General features: G+C 41.2%; 1 protein-coding gene across 1 annotated transcript in view; it reads right to left on the reverse strand.

Moving 5' to 3' along the window:
- Nucleotides 1-19,829, reverse strand: part of GUCY2C (guanylate cyclase 2C) — a gene marked incomplete at both ends in the record, with an annotated part of 44,071 nt that overhangs the window by 13,883 nt on the left and 10,359 nt on the right. Inside the window, 11 exons of the mRNA XM_084305959.1 lie at nucleotides 993-1,125; nucleotides 5,301-5,387; nucleotides 6,570-6,674; nucleotides 7,606-7,677; nucleotides 8,273-8,335; nucleotides 9,047-9,152; nucleotides 10,994-11,075; nucleotides 15,408-15,525; nucleotides 15,957-16,042; nucleotides 18,144-18,279; nucleotides 19,403-19,517. Coding sequence (XP_084162085.1) covers nucleotides 993-1,125; nucleotides 5,301-5,387; nucleotides 6,570-6,674; nucleotides 7,606-7,677; nucleotides 8,273-8,335; nucleotides 9,047-9,152; nucleotides 10,994-11,075; nucleotides 15,408-15,525; nucleotides 15,957-16,042; nucleotides 18,144-18,279; nucleotides 19,403-19,517 — 1,103 coding nt within the window. The remainder of the gene's footprint in view (nucleotides 1-992; nucleotides 1,126-5,300; nucleotides 5,388-6,569; nucleotides 6,675-7,605; nucleotides 7,678-8,272; nucleotides 8,336-9,046; nucleotides 9,153-10,993; nucleotides 11,076-15,407; nucleotides 15,526-15,956; nucleotides 16,043-18,143; nucleotides 18,280-19,402; nucleotides 19,518-19,829) is intronic.

A 19,829-nucleotide genomic window follows, 5' to 3' on the forward strand; every position in this document is an offset into this window, starting at 1 on the left:
AATGCCAGTACTAATAAAAAGAGCTGAGGCATAAATTCTTGAGCCAGACACATGGAGTGTGTTATACAAGATGTCAGATGAGAAGACTGTAATATTTCCTGGTGGCCCTGATATCATGACTCTACAGAAATAATCCCCAAGTGCCTTTGAGCTTGACATAAATATTATCTACTCATAACCACTTTCTTTCTACAGAAATTATTAATCTGTATCTCTAGTGTATCAAGCACTATTGAATCTCAGGACTAGAATAGTGCTACGGTATGACAGTATGGCATGAAATGCTGATGATGTATCATAACAGACAGACAGTGACCCTGAAGATAGTGTTATGATATCAGACTGCAACGTCCAGCCACAATGAATCTGTAGCTCTCTTGTGAAGCAATAAGTTTTCTTTGAGAAAAGCAGTCTAGTAGCCAGAGATTTTGTGGTTGCTTGTCAAAGTGTTTATGAGCAATGAAATAAAATAAACACATTAAAATATTATAATAATATAAATTTAAATGCAAAATTTGCAAAACAGAGAATAGAACATTTTCATTCAGTGCACTTTTCCTACTCTTCTTTTATGTTCCCATTGCAACTCTTGAGTACGCTTATGTCTGAATGTAATTCTTTTCTCTCACTGTTACTGCTTATTTGAGCTGTTAGTGGGAAGCCCTTGGATGCTGAAAATGTTTCTTGCATGTCAGCCACATATGAAACATCTCCATCTTCTCAAATATAAGTTGAAAATTCATTTTCTCCTTCCTTGTCACCCTGAACTGCCTAATTTGTTTCTCTACCTGCTCATAATTCTCTTTCATTGTGTTATTTAAGTAAGAGTTTTCAGATACAATTTGTAATGATGGCTGCTACATGAAACAAAGTTGTATTGTATGTTTTGTACTGTGTACAAGATGTAATTAGGCCCTACTGTACTATGAATATAAGAAAATTCCACTGGGTTGGAAAGCATGAAGGAGAGTCTAGATGGGTATTGTTTTTACCTTTCCGTGGAGGGAGAATTGAATTACAGCCAAAATCAGTGATCTTCACCACCATGCGATTGTCCACTACACAGTTTGTGGATTTGAGTCGACCGTGAACTTCTGTTTTGCTTGAGTGCAGGTAAGACATCCCCTGCGATTGATAATAAAAGAGGGAAAAGGCAAGACTATATGTGAGACACTCAGCTGTTACCAAAGTCAACAAGAATACGAAGTATTAGCATAGCATGTGTCCAAGTAATTAAATGACCCTCATCAGCAATACACATGCATAAATCACAAATCCCTGTCATGGAGGGAGAAAAGTATTATTTTACAGAGAAGACTTTCCAAGATCACAGGAGCAGTCAATGTTAAGAAATGAGGATGGATCATTAGAAGGATCATGTCTTAACTAAAGATTATCCTTCCTCTTGGTTAACAAAAGCCTGACATAGCATCTTGGGTTTTGATGAGATTAGATCACAACTGGGGATTAAAGAAGTTTATTTCCTCCCTCCCACAGAAGCTTTGATTTCAATTACAATAAATGAGTTTTTTTGGTGAATCTAGTACAGATTTGTTGGAATGTCAAACTAAGTATGGTTCCAGCTATGCATCCAACCAATGGTCACCAGAGGTAAGAAGAACTGCTTTTTATGTCTGTATCATCCCTGAACATTACCATTCACCAGAGACTCCATTTTAGAAACACTGCAGCAGATCCTCTTCCGCAAAGCAGAGGACCATAGCAGGGACAATGTATATTAGATGATGTACTATGACTTATATAGGGCAGGAGATCAGACTAGATAGTCATAAGGGTGTCTTCTGACTAGAATGTTAATAGCTTTTTCTGCACTAGTCCATATATATCAGCTATCTACGAGCTAAACTGGGAAGTGAGTACCATGAGGATGGGCCAATATAGTTTCAGCTGTACGTCCTGAGATTCTGACTCTTGATTCATAACACACACGTGTACAAAGCTGTGTAGTTTGCTACTTTTTACTTATCACCTTCAAATTTGGTTCATTTAGTCTAAGACATTGAATGTGGTATAATACTTGGGCCAGCATGGAGGTGTAACACAGGGCCAGCACTGATTCACATATCAGGAAAAGAATATTAGTAAGTGGGTGTAAGATGAGGAAGGAAGTAGGTATGCTAATTTGCACCCTCTTGCTATTCTTTATTCTGTTTCATCTCTCTCTTCTGCAGTACTTTAGCTCACACCTACTTTCAGCCTCCTGCTGGTTGTTTTTCTTCCTACAGCCCTCTTTTCTGTAGCTCACTGTATGAATCACAATCTATATTCTGTGGAAGCCAGAACAGGTATGTTTTATCTGCTTAGTTTCTTCTGTGATTGGTCTTTCACTTAAACTCCTACATGTGCAGCTCATCCTCTTGAATGATAACTGACAGACTTTAATCTGGGTTACATAAATCATGTGGTCAGGCATACACTACAGGACATGGCTGTTTTTTCTCTGCTTTGGTACCTTTCTCTCCTTGGGAATGGACCAGTTAAGTGCTACAAGAGATCACTGAGACATGAGCTGAGTTTTGGGCACAGCAGATGCATGTCTGAGACACAAGCAGCCTGCAAGAGATGCAATCCCTTGAGAATGTGGTTGGACTGGTTATCCTGGGCCTGTCTAGACCCTGACAAAATTTACAGAGACTGTGTTCATGCTGTATCCAACGAGCATGTTTCTTGATTAAGCATTTTTTATCATGCAGCCCTGCTGACACTATCCAAGATGTTTTGCCTGATTCAGGGTTTATTTGCTCCAGCTGTGCCTTCTTCCTGTTCCTGCTTACATCAACCAGGAAATATACCCATTGCTATAGCAGAATTCCTAATCAGCTACAGCATCAAATGACAGGCAAAGGTGATTTTGATTTCCTTATACCAGGGCTTTCTTTTTAACAATTTCTGGAGGCAGAAGTCTCATAGATGTGCCTGATAACATTTTCCTCTTTCCTTCTAACTATGCTGTGCAGCTACCTGAAAGCTACCTGAAATCATACCACAGTATGATTTTCAAAATTTATACTGACTTTCAGTGAGTGCAGCACTTCTAAATCATTGAGGCACTCCTGTAACCTCTGCTATGAAGCTTTAGTCTGACTGAGACTTTGGAGTAAAACACTTTTCCTGACACAGCACTAGAATATTACAGTCCCTTGCACAATATCCTGCAGCAGCCCCTTATTTAATAAACAGTATTGCAATGACAATGCATGCACTAGTAAATGCAAGGCTTGATTACCACAATGCCTTCTTAGCAGACCTTTCATCAGGTCTCTTTTGTCACATGTACCCAAATCCATGTAGCTACAGGTGGTGCCATCAGATCTAGAGAGAGTGGGAAGGGAAGGCAAGGCAAGGCAAGGCAAGGCAAGGCAAAGGAGCAGATCTATGGTTTTCTCTTTGCCTACCCCACCACCTCCAGAGGACTAATTGCTGCTCTAGGAATAGTTATCGCTTGGCTAGCTATTCCAGGGAATAGAAATTACCTAACCTGTTCAGAAACACTGATGCAGCAGCTTCTGTGCCAGATGAAGAGTAGGGGAAATACAAAGACTGTTTGGGCAATGGTAAAAGCAGAGTGTTGGAAAGTGGTGACGTGGAGAGGGAGAAGTGTTTCAAAAGGAAGGCAAAAGAACTGCAGGAATTGTTTTTGGGGATGTTAACAGCCTAGAGAGATGGGAGAGGGCTTGAAAAGGGCAGGTGCTGGAGTGAGGGGAACAGGAGCTGAAAGGCCATGAAGCAACTTAAGTAAACCAAGAAGCTGATCAAGTAAAAGGAGGGTGCCTGGAGGTAGGAAAGGCGCAGTTTGGGAAAACCAGTACAAGAAGTTCATGGTAATGGCTAGGTCTGAGAGGCACCATCACAGCTTCAGGTCAAGGAAAAAGAGAGGCTGGCAGGTCATCCAAATGGCTGTAAGTTGTCAGATATTCCTGAGTATGTATAAGTTTTCAGGAAGGTTTTGTGAGCCATCTCTCCTAACATGGCTAATATAATAATGCTCAGGAGCTGTTCCACAGAATGAATGCAGTGTTTCACCCACCCTCAGAGCCCACATCCTCATTACCAATGGTGGAGTGAATGACTGGTTCTGAAGTCCTGGCCCCACCCCATACAGTCACTGGATATTTGGTCACTGCCTTCAGAGGGACTTGGATTTTCCCCCTCTCTCATAAACAAATCCAGTGCCTACCATCATTTTCCTCGGAAATATCTGAAGGTGAACTGCAAAGGGTTAAAAAGTATCCCGCTTTTTTGATATGCTAAAAGGAGGAAGGGAAACTGTACTGCTGCTGTTTAAAATGAAACTTAATGCTGAACGTTAACTGAACTTGAAAGTCATTAACAAGGCCAACAAACTGTGACAATTTGGATTAAGGGGGTTTTAGTAAAGAGCAAGATTTTCAATATCTCTTTAGAACAGACACAGTGGAGTCATTCATCATGGAGACCATGTCAGAACTGAAGTGTGTAGAGAAATGGAATGACTATCCAACTGCAAACCAGCAATAGGAAGAGGACAACAGTCAAGCACTAGCAAAAGGAAGAGTTAAATCTCTGCATTGCCAGCAGAGAGATAATATATGTGAATTGCAAAGTTTCCTTAACTACTAGCTAATCAGATGCAAGTCTCTAATGAAAAATAGAATTTGATTTATTGTGTGTATTGATTCTTCCTACTACAAGGACCTAAAGTGCAAATATCTGCTGAAAGTTACTGAAAGCACGTCTTGGTTTCTGTACAGGATGAATTTCTTCCCTCACTGCCCAAAATGGATTGCCGTAGTGAGAAACTAGACTCTGTGGTGAGTGAGAAAATCAGGATGCAAAATAAACAGAGCTTGTTCAGAAAAATAAAAAAATGATCCTCTCTCTGGGTACAAATTGCAATAATGCCATCATTTTGAAAGAATGAAGTTTTCCTTTACACTCCTTACCTGAGGCCAGTCAGCACAGTGTGTTTTTCAGGTCTTGTGACTGCCCAGAAGTCACAAGAATCAAAGCCCAGTCAACAAATGGTAACCCTCTGATTTTTGGGTCACATTTCTTTCGGGCATATTTTATTATTTATAAATATCCCAAAGAAAATCTGGCCCCCATCTGTTCCTTCAGTCTGAAAGCCACTGGCTCTTCTGGCCTCCTAAACCTATTACTAGAGGAGGAAATGGTGGAAGGGCATACAGTTCTAGCAAGGAAAGAAAGATACCCTTTCCTGGTTGCTGCTCTTCTCCAGAGGATCCATTTTGCAAGAAAGGACAGGTTGATTAACGTTGCGCTGTCAGCAGCCCACTTACCTTAGCAATGTCATACATGACAGAGATTTTAAATTCCCAGTCCATGAATGTGCCATCAGGGTAGGAGATTTTATCATTTAAAACATCCTGTAAGGGAACGAAAAAAAAATGGCTCTAATCTACACTAGGAAAAAAGCAGAAGACAAGTTCTGAGTATTGCACAGCCTTTCAACCAAGGACTGAAAAGGACAGCGAGTACATGCACTAGAGCGGGAGTTGACTCAGAAGACTGAGAATATGAAATAAATTTTAGATTTACACAGAACTAGAAAAGTGAGGGCTCCAGAAAAGAGGCTTTGTGTAATTAAAGGTAAATAGTGAATTTGCTCTTAAAGCCAAGATAAACCTTTGATAAAGCAAAATTGCTGAGACAGAGTGAGTAAGGTGTGTAAGAGGAAGGGAAAGAAATCTGTGTTTTGTGCTCACAGTTCAGTTCCTTCCAATTAACTCTTTGCCTTATAAGTTCAAAGTAGACTGTTCCTTTATCATAAAGATTTACAGTTAATTCCAGCTACTGTTATTTCCATTGTTAAAAGTAAGCCTTCGTGAGTTTACAAGGAAATAACTGGGGATAGAGCTGTTATTTTACTCCTTTACTGTGAGTTTGTTCCAGAGTTCACTGCTACTGATGAGAGTCTTTGTATGGACTCAAAAGCAGAGACTATTTGTACCTGCAGAAAATCCAATGCAACCATGCTGTCATGATTAGCTTTGAAATAATATTTGTAATAATAAACCCTAAATATTTCCATACTCTAGGTGGGTAACAATTTACTGCTTCTGTTTATAAAATGCTGTCCCTTACAGCATGGGATTTACCATATTGTATCCTTAAACCATTTGTCCCTTATTAATATGGAATATACTGTTTTTTCTGTCTTTTCAAACTCTGGGGCCACTGCAGGGGCTGCAAGAGCATCAGCACAGACAACAGCTATGGCTTGGAAAATAAGGGAAACATGATATGCTCCCAATAGGGAAAACAATACAAATGCTGTCTGCTGCTCTTGCCTGGGCACAGCTCTGCCTGTACTCCTTTGCTTGCACCTCACTGCATGCTTTGGCTGCTGAGAACCTTCAAGCTGATGAGAGTCACAGCTGAGAAGTCTGGGGAGAGATAAGCAAGGGAGAGGGACCTGAACATCAGAAACCTGTCACCAATTGCATAGTCCACTGCTGTTGCATGAGAGTCAGACACAGAGCAGATTATTTTTCTTTCTTTGAAATTTGACCAGTGGGGGGTAGAAGGGAACATGCAAAATTCTTTACCCGCAGAGAACCTCTTTCACAGTACTCAATCACTGCAAAGATCATGGTGTCTATCTTCACAGTGCCATAGAACTTGGTCAGGTTGTAATAATCAATCTGTAGAAGCTGGAACAGAAACATTACATCTATTTTTAAAAGCAATCATTGTTAGTACAGAAACACAGGTCAAGGATGCTTGTGTGACAGGACTTTTTATCTCACGCTCTGATAAGATGTAGGAGTTCCCTTTGAACCAGTGTGGACTACGCACTGAGTGAAGGCATTTGTCATTCCAGAGCCTTCTGGATTAGGGAGATAAGAGTGGTTGTTGCTGGTTTCTGCAAGTTAATTCCATAGCTCACTGTAATCGCCATTATTGCCTCTCCAGTCAAACTTCACAACTGATCAAAATAGCCATTATGAGAGACAGAATGTTGTGAATCAGTCAGCAAATGAGCAAGTAATAAAAATGTAATGATGCTGCATGATATTATGGACTTTGTCCATATGTATAGACAACTGTAGTTTACTTTGAAATATTTTAGAGCTTATTGAATTCAAAGTATGACTGTGTCATGTAAAAAGGAAAATTGTTCATTCAAAAAAATGCAATACTGCAGCCAAGTTCATCTCTCATGTTGGAAGTGTCTATGCGCAAGTCAGCAGAGAGTTACTTATACTAAAAGATCTGCACTTGGCACTCAGTAATAAGATTTAACTACAACATTCCACTACTAATGAATTAGCACGATACAAGCAAAGAGAGCACATAGTCTTTTGGCATTGGCTATAAAAATATATTTAGCATTGCTTTATGACAATGCATTAATTACTTAATTCATCCTCAGCTTCACTGGCTTCAGACTCTGAGCTGGTGATGAGATCACAGAGAGAGAGAGAGAGGTCACCAAGTGATATACTTTGAGGAATTCATTACCCATCCACCTCACAAACATGCAAAAGCACATGATTGTTGGAGTTGTTGATCAAAAGCAACGACTTTACTCATTGGCTTCATCCCACCCTGCAGAGTCCAGTTGCTGTGTGCAACATTTACCTCATTCAGTTCAATTTTTTGCTTCTCTGTGAAATTACCATCACTGTTTTTGAGATCCTTTAGAATCACCACCTGAAGAAAAATACCAGTGGAAAATAACTGTAGTTTTAATACCAGAGCAATTCATCCTTCTTTTCCAAGAAATGCCCAGACAGAAATATTTCAGCAACAACTGCCTACTGCTTTGCTGTTGGAGTTTCAGTTAATCAGCTAGTGAGACATGGTGTTTCATTTCCCTCAAAAGATTTACCACATAGATAGGAACTATTTAGAACTGTCAATGATGCAGATTTTAACTCAACATGAGTATACCTTAATCAGGCAGATAAGACGGCTCAGATGAATGTACAAGAATTACATGTAAATGACCTATCCTCTATTAATACATTAATCTCTGTGGTGTCATACTGTATCTGTCAGATTTTTGTGCTGTTTCCATTTCTGCACTTTTGGACCAGGCCAGGGTTCATGGAGTCTGATATTTTGCTTCCTGGCAGAAAGCAAAATGCAAAGCACCCAATGTGGCTTATTCCTTGCAGAAACTCAAGCCATTTTGCAAGGTCAGAAGGAAGGAGTTGTCTCCTGAACTCCAAGGAGGTGCAATGTCTCCCACCAAGAGCTCTCCTAAGCAGAGGAAGGAAATGTATAGATACTCAGGTCAGTTTACCTTCTTGTCATATTTGCCTTGGCGCAGTCTCTGGGCGGTGTCACGTCTCTTATCTTCATCAATCTAAAAACAAAGAAGGATCATTAACTTGCAATTATCACCTGCTCCCCACTCGGCAGCTTCAGAGAGAAAGAAGTCATGTCAGTATGTGCCATAAGGCACATAAGGCTCTCTCTAGGGAGTGCCACTGCATGCCACAGAAAGTGTAGGGCATCCACTCCGCTCCCACAGCTGCCATGGCCTCCACCTCCTGCTTCTGTGCAGTGACACTTTTGGAGAAGAGGAGGCTCAGGGGTGACCTTATCGCTCTTTTTAGGTACCTCAAGGGAGGCTGTAGCGAGGTGGGGGTTGGCCTGTTCTCCCACGTGCCTGGTGACAGGACGAGGGGGAATGGGCTTAAGTTGAGCCAGGGGAGTTTTAGGTTAGATGTTAGGAAGAACTTCTTCACTGAAAGGGTTGTGAGGCACTGGAACAGGCTGCCCAGGGAAGTGGTGGAGTCACCATCCCTGGAAGTCTTCAAAAGACGTTTAGATGTAGAGCTTAGGGATATGGTTTAGTGGAGGGCTGTTAGCGTTAGGTTGGAGGTTGGACTCGATGACCTTCAGGTCTCTTCCAACCTAGAAAATTCTGTGATTCTGTGATTCTGTGTGACTTTAACAGATCCCAGTCCTACCACAGACATAGCCTGCTCTGTAGTCGGAGCATGCCAATGCACCAGCACATCTTTAGGAGACAGAATCCAAGACCTAGCCTTGCGCATCATGCTCCTCTTACCTTCAGACTGACATGGTTTGTCTCACTGGTCTCCAGAGGCAAGATTTTCTCAGGTGATATGTGGGACCATTTCTTCCGCCGACGCTCATTATCTCTCCTGTACTTCCTGTGAAACAAGTAAACTTCAGAATATCCTCCCAGAGAACTGAAACCCTTGACAGGAGATTAGGACACGGAAGCTTTGGGATGATGCAAGGATGAAGTGTCAGGTTGACAGGGCTCAAGCACAAGCCCTGTGTCTCTCATACAGTTTTCCACTTTGAGGCTGCTCTTATTCCCATAACTTTGGGAGAGCCTAAACGCTGATTCAGTACCATAGATGTAGTAGAAGAACAGAAGCGATTTAGCAGAACAGCTGCTGGGCAATTGCCAGAGCCTCAAGGGAGGTCAGAACAATTTAAAGTACAAAGGGCTGTCTGGGTTTTATATGGTTTTCTCCTCTATGTTATTGAATGCACTCTGAAGGGAGGTGCCTCAAACAAACATGAGCCAAAGGAAGTCATGGCATCAATGCTGGGTGGTAAGAACTGGTTTGAATACAATGCCAGGAGAGGAGGTAACAAAAGTGTTGTGATGAGATCCCTTTTTGTGTATGTCCCCTGTATTCTGCATGTTTTGTAAAAATGAGGGAAGTGTCCTTGGAGCTGGAAAAAGGAAACTGCAGTCTCTGTTGCAGAACTTCAGATCAAAAGCTGTCTTCTCTTAGAGAAAAGCTGCAATTATACTGATACTTACCAAATTATCTGTTTACCTGTGCAAATCCTTCCTCTATACAAAAAAAAAAAAAAAAAAAAAAAAAAAGAAAAAAAAAAGAAAAAACAGGAAACAGGACTGACTAGAGCAACTGCAGGGGAATCCCAACACACTGATGACTGCTGGCAAATGCTCCAAATGGGAGAACTGATGGTATTGACTAGTAACGTAAAGGTTAGATTTTATACATCTGCAAATATGAAAGAGCACAGAACGTTTTACAAGTCCAAACAGTCTCCAAACTTTTGTCAATTTTCATAGCCATCTCAAACAGATTAACTTTCCCTTTTTTTTGTCTGTTTATATGTTAGTGCTTATGTAGGAATAGTTAGCCCTTCCATTTCTTAAGGACATCTGGATGTGCAAGAGATGCATACCTTTGTCTTTAATTTTTCTTCATTAAAAGCTTTAGTTCACAAGGCAGATTGGTCCACTCAAAATAAGGGAGCCTGGGTAGTAACTGTTTCTAATCAGGTTTTCTTAAGACCTGATTTTCTCCCTTTGTCTGAAGCTCTTTGATACGTAACAAAAATGGGTTGCACAGATAAGACAATTTCCTTAAATATGAAAGAAAATCATACACTTTAGAAATGGAGTGACTTTTCTTCCATCAAAAGTAGATGCCATTGATTTCAATTTCTGCATTTTCTGTCATGATAAAGTCGAACGGTGTTACACTCAGGAAATTCCAGCTGTTTGAAAAGTCTATATGTGAGGAATTGGACTGAGTTGGAGGAAACTGAGAGACAGAGTGCACGCATACATTGAAAACACCAGAACCTTGTGGTGTTTTGATTCCCACAGTGACTTAAGACAGAAACCTCCTTCCAGATTGAACATTTATACCACCAATAGGTTAAAGAAACATAAGGGAACCCCAAGTGGGCTAAAGGTGGGCAGTAAGTGGAAAAAGTCTGAAGACTGCTCTGAGATATGAGATTCTGTGTATGTGTCAGGATCAAAGCTTTTTAGCAGATGCAAAAATTCTTGCTGTATCTTCACCCTTGGTTAGTAACCTGACATAACAGCACTAAAGATGCAAACACTACCTGGCATATGCTAATCAGTTCACAATGAGGGCAACTACCTAAGTGTGTAGGGTAAGGAAACAAGAAGCTCTTCAAGGAGAAATCAAAGGCATTTCCTAGGAGGGAAACAGTTTGAGGACAAACTGAGGGACAAGGGAGTTGGTACCTTAGAATCAGCAGAGAGATTATCAGAACCAGAATCACAATTCCCGTGAGCGTGAAAACAGCGATAGTCAACACATGTGGGCCTGCAGAAAGGAAAAATTAGAAAGTAAACAACTTAATGGAAGACAGTGAAAAATAATAATCTTTTTCAATTTAAGAAATTACCCTCACACACACATGCAACTTGCAGTAGCTAAGCAATGATATTCTTTGGTCATATCCGAGTTGAGAGGCTTAGGTAAAGCCCAGCACTCCCTAGAGATGACATGCAGCTGCTCTCTTTCACTACAGGATGAAGCATGGCCTAGAGCAGTACAGTCTTACAGTCCCACTTGAGGCATGGGCACCCTGTAGGGAACCCAGTTGGGAGGTGAATCTAACAACACAATCCCTCACATCAGCTCAGCAGCAGAGCTTCGAAGTGTTTCTCCTCTTTAAAAAGAAACAAAAGTAGTTTAGGAATAAAAATGACCACTTCTTAGTAACCACATTCTAAAAAATTAAACTGACAGATAACTTTGTGAGAATAGATGGTGGCAGCAAACCCAGGATACAACTCCCTGTGGGGTAGGGATGTACATGGTGTTAAGGGGTTGGCCATTTGTAATCAGTTACGAGAAGGAAGGAAATGTTTTCCTCAAGCATACCCTGTGTTTAATACAACTTTGACTCACTTAGATAAGGCTTTTTCTGAACTGGGAACAAGGATTTGGTCCCTACTGTTTTTATCATTTAAAGCAATACTCAGTGATGACTTTCTGAGTTAGGCTTTACAATGTATGTCCTTTCCTTTCCAGTCCTGCTGAGCACCTGCCTAGCAAGAAAGACATGTGCCTCTCTGGCAGTGACTTTCCCACAACCATCACCTCTGTCCCACAGTCTTTACTGAAATACTCTGCTTCAGGATGGGATATGCCTGAAAACCACAGTTTCCATCCAGAATTTCAGCTGATACGGAGTACAGCCACTTGTGGATTTGAAAGGCATTTCTTGCAAGGACTTGTTATCCAAGGAGAGGTCAGGATAATATCTTGGTGCAGCCTTTAATATATGCAGACTTTTCAGCATTTCACAGATGGGTTCTCCCCTTATTGACCCAGTTGTTTAAAGTCATTCTATAGATGTTATAACAGAGTTTAAGAGTCAGGGCCCATTTATGAACTCCTCTTGTAAACACTGTGTTGGGATAACAAGTGCTACTGAGTGGACTGTGCTCTTCAATAGCAAGTACTTACTCTATGGAGGGAAGTTAATGTGCTGGCAGCACAAAGCTAATGCAATGTTCTTGGAAACTGCCAGGTGCCAAACAATTTAAAAATTGGTCTGTTCAGGCATCTGAGGACTTAGGACACACAGAAAACATGAGGGTACTAATCCTGAGAAGGCAGGCAGGACTGACAAGGCTGGGAACTGACTGTATAAAGTTGTAATTTTTATTCTCTTAATGTAGAACAGTTAAATGACACCTGATATTCCTGTCTTGGGTCAGTTCATGGAGCTCAGGGATACTGGGAAGGAAAGCTGTGGCCACCAACCTCCTTTGAAAAACAACATGCCATTAGAGCAGAGCTTCATCTGGTGGGCACACATCGAGCGCATCTACTCCACTCCAAGAGCCTCTCAGGCAAAGAAGGCAGAGGAAAATCTGTTTTTGCAGATCACCGTGTTGGTGATGGTTAGGAAAGGAGCCAAGCTACTCAGCCTTGCTGACACTAAGGTATTTCTGGATGTGCCCAGGAAGAGAAATAAAGGCATACAGGAAAACGATAAAGAGTAAAATAGAAATAATAAGATATAATAAAAATGAAAATGAAAAGCAATAAGATACACACTAGCTGCCTTCAGAATCAGGCAGCAACTAAGCAAATATTTTGAACACACTATTGTAAGTGTCTGAGTCCAACATGGAAGTCAGTTTAGGAACTCCTCTGGATTTTGGACCCAGCTTTCTGTCTTTTTTTTTTTCTTCCTTTTTTTTTTTTCTTTTTCTGTGCCTCACATCTCCCCACCTTCCATGCATTCATGACAGCATCAGTCTCAGGGTCATCAAGTAACTGTTAATACTAGTCTCACGTTCTCCTTTGAAAACTGTCTGTACTACCGTTCCCTCTCACCAGGAAAGGATATTGTCAGCTCCATAAAATGACATATACATGAGAACTTTTGAAGCAACTTCTTAACAATTATCTGAGACTTAAGCTTTGTAAATAGGGATTTATAACTCCAAAATCATCAGACTGAATTTTTGTTAAGGAAGCCCTGTGGGACTGCATTATCCTGTTCCTGAGACTCTGCTCCCACCTCCTGGCTGCTGGTGTTACAACTTGCAAAAGCATCCCGCATCACAGAATAGCTGTTTTTAGGTCGCCTGGAACCAAAAACGTTTGTGTGGTGAAGGCAGACCTTATCCGTGCTTAGAGCAAGGGTTAAAAGTTTCTGAAAAATTGCAATATGTGGATGAAATCCCTAATTTTACAAGATGCCAGGAGGGAGGAGGGTAGCAGAACTGGGTCAGCTGTTCTCAATTACAGATTAGGAAGGAGCAGGGTTTTGTTTGCTGCATTTATTCACCTCCCTGGAGGAAAAATACATATTTTTGGTTGGAAAGTTTTGAATGGCTTTGGCAAGGCATAGTGATTACTTAAATTTTGGCCGTAAGAAATTGCCCTTTGGGGGGATGTATTTATTTAGACTCACACTGAGGAATGCTTATTTTTAAAAATAAGAAAACAAAATAATCAAGTGCCTGTGGGAGGCAGTTTTGCTTTGGTTTTGTATAGCCTCGCCACAAAGTCAGGCCTTCATTAAGCTTTGAATATTAAGCTATCAGTCTGTAGACACAAACTTTCTGCAATTGCCAAACATTTTTCTTTAGCCTTTGTGCAGCAGCTTCAGACAAGGACATATTCAAGGGAACGTATCAAAGATACAGAGATCCTCTGATAACACAGTGCATGTGGGGCCCAAGGGATGGATGAGAATGGGACTGGAGCAACACTGAGAAGACTGGGGCCTGGCAGCACAGTGCAGGGAGACCCTGAGCTGATGCATGCAGGTTGCCGTCTATACAAGCAGTCCTTGCAGTCATACCAAGGAAGACCAAAGTGGTGACCACAATTGCAAGGTGAGAGCTCTGCTCATCCCAGAGCTGCCTAACCCAGGTCTTGTCAGTGCTGCTGAATCTTCTGTTTCTTTCCTGTGACAGCTGCCTGCTCCTGGCAGCTCCCATGGGTCCCTGCAATGAACCGCTGCTCCTGCTTCTTGTAGGAGGGGCAAACCCTAACCTGAAACCATTTGATTTACTTTACTGAGGAATAAAAGAGCACACCTCAGTGTGAATGTCTTCTAGCTAGCAGAGAGTGCTAGTTCCTCCACTTATCAGTTTGTGTTATAAGATTACCTAACGGAGGTAAGCAGCTCAACAAACTAACGGAGGCCTTAGGTAATCACTGTGGTACCTTTGGACACTCACTGGTGGGAATGACTCAGGGAAACACTCTAACCCTTGCAACCACTGCCACTACAGTTATTTTTATCCTGCATATCATACCTTGAAGAATACGCCTTTCTGTTGCCAATCCCCATGTGGCAGGAGTCCAAACAGAGAAACAATCCCACTCAGCTCTGATTAACAGGGCTGTACTCAGCTATGCTGAATAACAAGGGGGTTCAGCTGCTCTATCCAGGAGTCACCAAAAACTCAAAAGAAAGGTGATGATTTCTGGGATTTCAGATTCAATGTCAGGGTGGAGATCAAGCACTAACCTAGTTTCCCATTTTCTTTCTGCAAGGAGCCAGCTCTTCTAAGAGACATCTCCAGATAATGAGAGAATAGAGCCAAGCTGTGAATGGGAAAAGAGCTGATCCCCACGCCCTTCCCTCCTCCCCCTGTCTCTGGTACTGGGTTGTCTGATAGGAACAGGCTCACACCAGGAAATTGTGGAAAGGAAAAAGCAAAAACTCCCTGAATCTGCACAGTGCTATGTCCTCTCTACAGCTCCCCACAAGGAGGATAAAGGGGCAAGCAGAAGCCACCATGCTGCACTAGGGATATAGAAATGCAAAATCAGATAACTCATGATAACCTTAACCCTACTGTTTTTCCTGAGCAGTCCTTCAAGCAATTTGCAGCACCACGATCTTCTAGTGAAACATTTAAATCCAAGCTGACCTCTTCTCAAACATGTCACAGCACTCCCCACAGTCATAGGTACTGTGTGGTGTCTTTAAGAGACTTAGTGCCTAAAAAGAAGTGCAGATTTAGAGATGGACTGGGTGCAGAGACCATGGGGCAGGGGAAGGAATGGTGCTGGTCTGGTCTGTTGCTAGCTCCTGGCTCCCTGGCTGGGGATAGCTGGAACTTAGGACTGTGGAACCTTTCTTGGAAGACAAGGTAGGTTTAATGGGTATCTCACCTGTACTTGGAATATCACTAGGCAGCCTGTGGTTCCTCCAGATGAAATCTGGACTGGCAGTTCCCACACGTGTCTTGTTCTTGTGAGTGTCGAAATACAGAAGAACTCTGAACTGTGGGTGTAGGAGTGAAGAAATGCAGTCAGCAGTAGTGCTCTCCCTTGTTTGTCCCTTGCTTCAAACTATTTTTAATGAATGTATTGCCCTAACTTCAACAGAGTAATTTTTGCTCTTTCTGTTACAGTAACGTGTTCTTCAACTTAGCCATATATTTGGCTTCCATATTCCTCCTCATTACTTTCTTTTCCTTTAAAAGAAATGCATCAACCTCACAAAATACTAGCTACACTTCACTTACTGAATCACTGGATGACATCAGTCCTGTCAAACTCCAGCACTCCTCTCATGACCCTCTCCCAGCATGCCCAGCATGCCTTAGCATGCCACCACTTCTGCTGTGGTTATTTTCATCATTCTTATGCAACAGTGCAGGACATTTTGTTTCTTCTTTCATATACAAGATGGAACAGTTACTCCATGGACATACGTACCTCATTTGTAGACTGTGATGTGTACAGCACGGTCAAATTGGTATCAATATCTCCAAATGCATCTAGAGTCACAGGACCCTGTGCACCTGTGGACACAAGGAATTAGTCAAGAAGGCTTGCATTCTCAGAAACACATATATGTGGCAGGAAGAATGGGATAAATAAAAGGATTTCTGATGCCCATGATCTTTCTCTTCTTCATCTACATGCTAGCACTCATATCAGCTTAGTGTGGCACTGCTTCTCCCTTAATAGCATGCCACATTTTCTCTACAAAATCTAGTAATCGGTGTTGAACTGACTGCATTGAAGAGGAAGGTCTCCCTCTAGCCATAGAAAAGATATATTTGTCACTTTTCTTCAGCATACCAAGTATGGCAGCGTAACCTCCCTTGAAAAGACAATTTTATAGGTGAGAAGGGAAATAGCCTGTTTCCCTCTGCAGTTTGAATCTATCAGCAAGAAAGGAAATGTAGAGGTACTTTCATTCCTCTTACTCTTTTGAGAGCTATCTGCTAGGCTCTAGCTAAATTATTTTAACCAGGTTCTTTTTCCCTTTAACCCCTTGCCTCCTAATGTCAGCAAATGTGCACATTCAGAAATTGCCTGTGTAGCATATTCCAAGGATTTTAGGGTGGAACCTTCTAAGTCCCTCATCATTCGCTTGACTTTGTTCTCATGAAGTCAGGCATTTCAACAAGAGCACAAGTCATGCCAGTACCCAGCACTTGAAAGTCTCCTTGGGAATGACCCCTTTCCACCTTAAAAACTAGTGCTATTTTTTTCATGGTTGACCTTCTGCGCATAAAAATAATTATTGCATGAACTCTATACTCTGCCAGCCCCCATACAAGGAATAGTGAAGGTGATTCAGTACCTTTCATTTTTAGGATTTTTTTTATACTAAACCTATAACTAATATGCCTCATTACAGTGAAAGACTAATTTGAGATAAGGAAAAAGATCCCTGCAACTTATCTTTCAGACTTAGAATGAAACTGAAAAGACGACTTCACTGATATTCAAAAAAGGATGCAGACTCCAGGAATAACTAGCATAAGTAAGCTTTTTTTTTTTTTTTTTTTTTTTTTTTTTTTTTTTTGCTGGTTTTGAGATATCACAGTTAAAGAAAATATAAGCCCAAAATCTGTTAGGAAAAACTGGGAAACTTCTATATGTGTTCTCTGAAAGGAGGTGGGACGTATACAAAGGTTTGAGTAGTCATTTTTGTACAGATCTCTGATGTGAACTGACAGCTGGGACTTTTAAGCCTGTGGCCTACAAAAGCCCTCTGGTGCTAGACAACTTGTAAGAACAAGAACGTTGACCGAGCCAATGCATTGCCAGCTGGCTTACGCTTTCATCGTGGGTACCCAGGCCTACAATGGCTTTGTGAGTTGGGAAAAGGTTGAAACTAATAGGTAAAGCTTTGATAAATGGACTTCAGAGTTGTTTGAACATCAATCATATTTCATAAGTATTGGCCTCAAGTCAAGACTAGATCTTTGGTACAAAGCTTAGAAATGACACTGACTCAATTTAACAACCTGAGGAGAGCTGAAAATGAGACCTGAATGCCAGGCTGTCTGTGGAGAAAGTGTAGACTCTGAAACCCAGCTACACACTTCACTCTTCCAGCTGCCTTTTCATTTGCCAGATAGTCTACCTACAGAGAGTTCAGTTCTTTGTCAAAGGAATAACACTAGATTCAGGCCTCGTCCCTGTCCTCAAACTCTGCTCTCCAGGAAATTCTGTCTCTTCTACTTCTCCCACCTCTTCTTAGACAACAATATTCTTTAATGTTCCTTCTACTTCAGATCAGCATGAAAAGGCCATGGCCCAGAAAAGTCTGGATCTCAAATCAGCTGTTGCTAATTGTAATGTTACAAATTTTTATCATTTCAACTTTCTGCTTCTTGTATGTTGCATGCACTGAGGTAATTCTGCACATGACTATTATGTAGAGCTTTTGTTAGTACTGAAGATAACATATTTGAAAAAAATATATATTAAAAAAAAAAAGAAGAAGAAGAAGAAAGAAAGAAAGAAAAATGAGAGTGGGAATAAAACTCACTGAAGGTCTTGGACTTTTTTAAAATAGCAGGGGCTTATCCTAAGAGTGCTTAAAAACAAATTTCTTTCCTTTCTTCAGTTCAGTGAACCCTGCTCATGACTGGTCATTTTTACCTTCAAATGTGGTATTTCGGAATTCATTGATGAGACTGCGAGGTAACACGGGTCTCTGAGAGGAGATAAGTTTCTTCAGAATATGCCCAAAGAGTAAGACTGCATTATAATAGCCAATAACAAAGTCATCTTCCATCTAGAAGAGAAGAAAAAGAAAAATGACAATTTGAGAGTTCATATTTCTATTTTAAAGCTACGTTATCTTAGTTGATCTCCATTTGGCAAAAACTCCAGCATGGAGGGCCAGAATCTGAATGATGGGCAATGCCATATCAGCAACGTCTCTTGGAAGAATAAAGGTGAACACAGTATATTTTTGGTGTATGAAGACAGGCAGTTGGGGAAAAATTTATGAGGCCCACGTAAAGCATTGGCATCCTGATCATTGAGCAAAGGATTCAAGAAATCCTACGCTGTAGGTTCTAGGCAGGTATGCTCAGAAGGACCCAAAGCCCCTGGCTTTGCATTAGACTTCCTGTGCAGATAATCTGATGTGATGCCAGAGAGTCTGGGCTTCCAGATGGCCGCAGCTCAGGGGCAAGGAGCTGTGCCAGAATTTCCAGCTGTCTGCCATGGAGCTGGTACCCAAAAAAATTTGAGCCCAGGCTGGGAGATCTGGAAACCCTGTAAATCCAGCCAGAAGCTTTAGGATCTCTGCTGAAGAGCTGGAATTCAAAGCCACAAATCCTGGGAGGAACTCTCACACAGAGTCTGGTTCCTGGGTAAACTTCAGGAATATCAGTTTCACTGAACAGTTACAGGATTTGGATAGTTTCTGCTTTTCAGGAAATTTTTATTTATTTATTTTTAAAAGTATTTCCTAAAGAAAAAAAAATCCCGTTTTTTGAGAGTTTGAAAAACTGGAATGTCCCTGGGCACAAGCAATAATGGTTGCCACCACTTAGGCATATCTGCACACAATAAAAATCTGATCTTTCCACACTCACATCCTTATTACAGCTATAGATCTTCCTTTAGTGATGTTTTCCAGTTACATAAGATTGACAGTCACCCAGAAGTGGAGTCAGAAAGTCATGTATCTACAAGTCTTCCCCAAACCCCATGAACATGACACTTGAAGAACACATGAAAGGCTTGACTAGAACTTCATAAAACAGGAATATGAGATCCTGAATGTTTGCCTTATGACGTATTTTTATATCATTGAAGCAGAATGAAATGTCATTCTGCATGAATTTTCTACCGCATGAACATGAATGAACTGAAGGCAATAATCAGATATAAAATACTGTGGTTACCAGGTTGCTGTCCACAGTCTTTGCAGTACTTAAGCTCTGATTAGCTGGTGGCAGAGTCAGGACAAGTACATTCTGCATGTAACGGGCTGAGGTGTTGTTTCTGAAGTATGTGTTCCTGCAAAGCAAAGTGCAAAACCCCATGAGTCAGCAATATGGGCAGTGGTAACCATGACAGAATAATTCTCCTTTCCCCTTTAAACTACTGTTAAAACAGTAGTTACATAAATAAAATTTCATTATAGACAGAACCCTTCACATTGTTCATTCCCTCATGCCAGCTTCTGTGCTTACCTACATTAAAAGGTAGTATCAAAGAGATCCGGTAATCTGAAACACAGAGCCTGCAGTGCATTATTGTTATTCCTGTAACTGTTTGGTTTCTGTCCTGTTTATTTCCTCCTTCCTGGAACCTACAGCACTGGAATTT

This window comes from Netta rufina, assembly GCF_964035555.1.
Source record: "Netta rufina genome assembly, chromosome: 1".
Lineage (NCBI taxonomy): Eukaryota > Metazoa > Chordata > Aves > Anseriformes > Anatidae > Netta > Netta rufina.